The sequence below is a fragment of the Corvus moneduloides genome, chromosome 1 (assembly GCF_009650955.1).
Source record: "Corvus moneduloides isolate bCorMon1 chromosome 1, bCorMon1.pri, whole genome shotgun sequence".
Classification (NCBI taxonomy): Eukaryota; Metazoa; Chordata; class Aves; order Passeriformes; family Corvidae; genus Corvus; species Corvus moneduloides.
In genome coordinates, this window is record NC_045476.1 from 49,291,973 (window position 1) to 49,295,040 (window position 3,068).

General features: G+C 59.9%; 1 protein-coding gene across 1 annotated transcript; it reads right to left on the reverse strand.

The window, feature by feature from the left end:
• Positions 1 to 343: 343 nt before the first annotated feature.
• On the reverse strand, positions 344 to 2,475 carry LOC116441815 (transcription initiation factor TFIID subunit 4-like). Its single transcript, XM_032104184.1, has 3 exons — positions 2,058 to 2,475; positions 882 to 1,569; positions 344 to 513 (listed from the first exon to the last, which is right to left on the reverse strand). The coding sequence occupies exons 1-3, from the start codon at positions 2,473 to 2,475 to the stop codon at positions 360 to 362; spliced, it is 1,260 nt and encodes a 419-aa protein (XP_031960075.1). The 3' UTR covers positions 344 to 359.
• Positions 2,476 to 3,068: the final 593 nt, after the last annotated feature.

Here is a 3,068-nt window from a genome sequence, read left to right on the forward strand (position 1 = left end):
TGCTCAATCTACTGAAATATTGATTTTTTTACAGAGCATGCACACTGTCAAATCAATATTGCCATACACACAGCTAAGTAGCAGAGGCATAGCTGGGGCCTACTCCATGGCCTAGCAGAGAGGATGTATGTCGAGGGAGCAGGGATAGAGGGGCAACAGGAAGATGGGAAGTACTACTACACATGGCAAGCTGCAGCAAGACAGAATAGGGCTGATGACTGAACAGCACACTGAAGGTGCAGACAAGGAGGGAGGAACACGTTTCTTAAACAGAACAGAAAGGCTCAGGAAAGGCTTGCCCTTTCTGTTTTCTGCAGACAAAGGAGCTAAAAGAGACAAAAGCTAATTTCAAAGCATTTTTATTTCTCTTTCAGATACTGAAATGACAGCCATAGGTTTGAGTTAACAGGTATTGCTGTGATCCTGCAATGGCAAGGACCATGTAAACACTGGAGCTCACGGCGCAGTGATGCTGCTGCAGGACAGGGCCAGCACGTCTCCTCCCGTGAACACCTGCATGTACACACAGCTCATATCGGTGAACGGTTCTCTTGGAACTACTCCAGTGCCTCAAGTACAGAAAGAGCATTTTTACTGTCGAGGCTTCCACGGCTGGAGGAGCCCTGGATCAGTATTTCCAACTGTTAGTGGCGTTAGCAGTTCTGTCTGAGCCTAGCGAACAAGCCGGACATTTAAGTTCTACGACTTTAATTCAATGTAAGAGACACAAACAATTGCAGGATTTATTTTCAAAGCTTTGTTTAGGTAATTTTGTACTACTAGTGTACGATGAGTTCCACAAGAGAACTAGTGAAGTCCTGACACCTTCGAGAGAGAGCAGAAAACATTGTTTTCAGACAAGAGATGCCCTCAGCTATTACCTCGGGGAGAGGGAACACACTCTTCGGTAAAAGTTGTTACATTCTTTCAAAAGTCCTTCAAATGCCAAGCGGGAACTCGAGACAGGCGGGGATTCTGCTGCTCGCACCCACCACCGCACAGCCTCGGCTGCTCTCTCGGCGGGAAGCCAGGACACCTGAAGTGCCCGCGGAGCCGAGGTACCGCGGCACTCGGCGCTCAGGGGCAGCACCTCCACCACGAGGTTACATCGAGCCCTCCCCGCGGGGGCTGCGGGAGGCGGGCCGGGGGTGGCTGCCGAGGCCGGGGCCGGGCACGGCCGGGCGCGGACAGGACCCGCTCGGGGCAGTAACGCTGCGGGGCCGCAGGCGGGGGGGGGGGGGGGGGCGCACCGAGAACCGGCACCGCGTCCACGCCCCCAGCGGGCCCGCGGCAGCCCCTCCAGCCCGCCCCACGCCCCCAGCCCCGTCCGACGGCCGCCCGAGGCGACTCGGGGGCGAGGACCCACCGGGGCACCACCGCTCCCTCCCGTCCGCGCCGCCCCCCGCACGGACACGGCCGCAGCGGCCACCGGGGCCCCGCGGGCGGCACCGCCCCCGGGCGGGCGGGGCAGGCGGCGGGGCGGGGCCGCCTGCGAGGCGGCTTTGGCGCGGAGCGGCGACAGCAGCCGTGACCTCCGACCCCGCCCGCCGCCGGCCAATAAGAGCGCGGCTCGTCCCCGAACCCAAAATTTCCACGTCGGCAAAAGTCAAGATGGAGCGGCGGGCGCGCGGCGCGGGCGGGCGGGCGAGCGAGCGACACCGGCCGCCACCGCCGCCCGGCGGGACGCGGCCGGACCGGACGGGGCCGCCGCCGCCGCGGGGGACTGCGGGCGGCACCGGACGGGCCGGACCTGTTGCGCTCGTCGGCGGGGGAAGGGCTGGCGGGCGGGGGGGCGCCGCTCGGGTCGCTCCCGTGGGGGGCTGCGGGGCCGCGGGGGGATGCCCGGCGCTGCCCGGGGTCCCGCAGGGCCGCGGCGCCGGGGCTGTCAGCGGCAGCCGGCAGCCCCCGCTCGCTGCAGCGGCAGCGCTCCGGGCAGCTGCTCGGCCGCGGCTTTCGCAGGGCGGCCCGTTAGCTCCGGGTTGGGGGAGGCGTGGGGGGGGGGATGCATTTTGGGTATTTATTAAAAAAAAAAGAAAAGAAAAAAAAAATCTCTTCGCCTCCTTCTCCCTCTTCCCCGGGCAGCGGGTCTCCCGCCGAGCCGCGGAGGAGGCGGGGGCTCCCTTCCCCCCCTCTAACCGTGTGCGCCTTCCCTTCCCAGGCAGGGAAACTTGTGCTGGCGGGCGGCCCCGGCGCCGGTACCGGCGGAGGACTGGAGCCTCCGGAAGCAAAGTTCTGTGACACTCCGACTCTGGGTACGATAGCAGTCAGTGCACTACAGAACTTTGTCTCCGGCGGCGGCGGCGGCCCCGGAGCCTCAGGTGGACACGTCACTGCGGGGTTGGGGAGCCCGGGCGCTGCCGAGCGCCGAAACCTGCGCTGCAGCCTCGGAATAAAGTCTGTGCTGTCGTGGCCTCCCGCTCTGAAGTTTTGTTGGGTGTCCTTTTTCTCTTTTCCAGGGTAAAAATAGCGCAACATCTGGGTACTGAGGGTTATTTCAGTGCAGTCAGGCCGGCCTGGCTGCCGGCATAAATGTGAAACTAACTGGTGCAGCTGAGCCGGTGGTGGGTATGTGAACGTGCTCGATGCTGTGCCTAATTGTGCTTTCTTTTAAGTGTGTAACAGACTATGACAGCTTAACTGGGGGCTTGAGTTTGATAAAAGGCTCTGTGCTTCTAGCAAAAATCTATGCCACAGAGCCCTGCTGTAACACAATGCAGTGTGCTAATTCAGGGTTTAGGCCTTGCCTCTGGTACTGGGCTGTTTTCCTCTTTAGGAACCTCAGACTTTCAGCTTCAGTTGAGTAATAGCTACAACTTCAGGCCTCTGTATTTACAAAGATCACAAGGTTTGTTGTGTGTGAGTACTGCAAGGCTTCATTCTCAGTGATGGTGGGGGGAAGGCTTTGGAAGGAAAAGTGACACTTGTATTTATTGGTGCAGTTGCAAGGTTTTATAATGTAAACTTACTTGACACCTGCACAATACTTAACTTGGACAGTGGCTTTAAGGGCTGAGAAAGGAAGGGCCAAGCTCAACTTTTTTCAGTTCATGTTGACATCTGGCAACGGT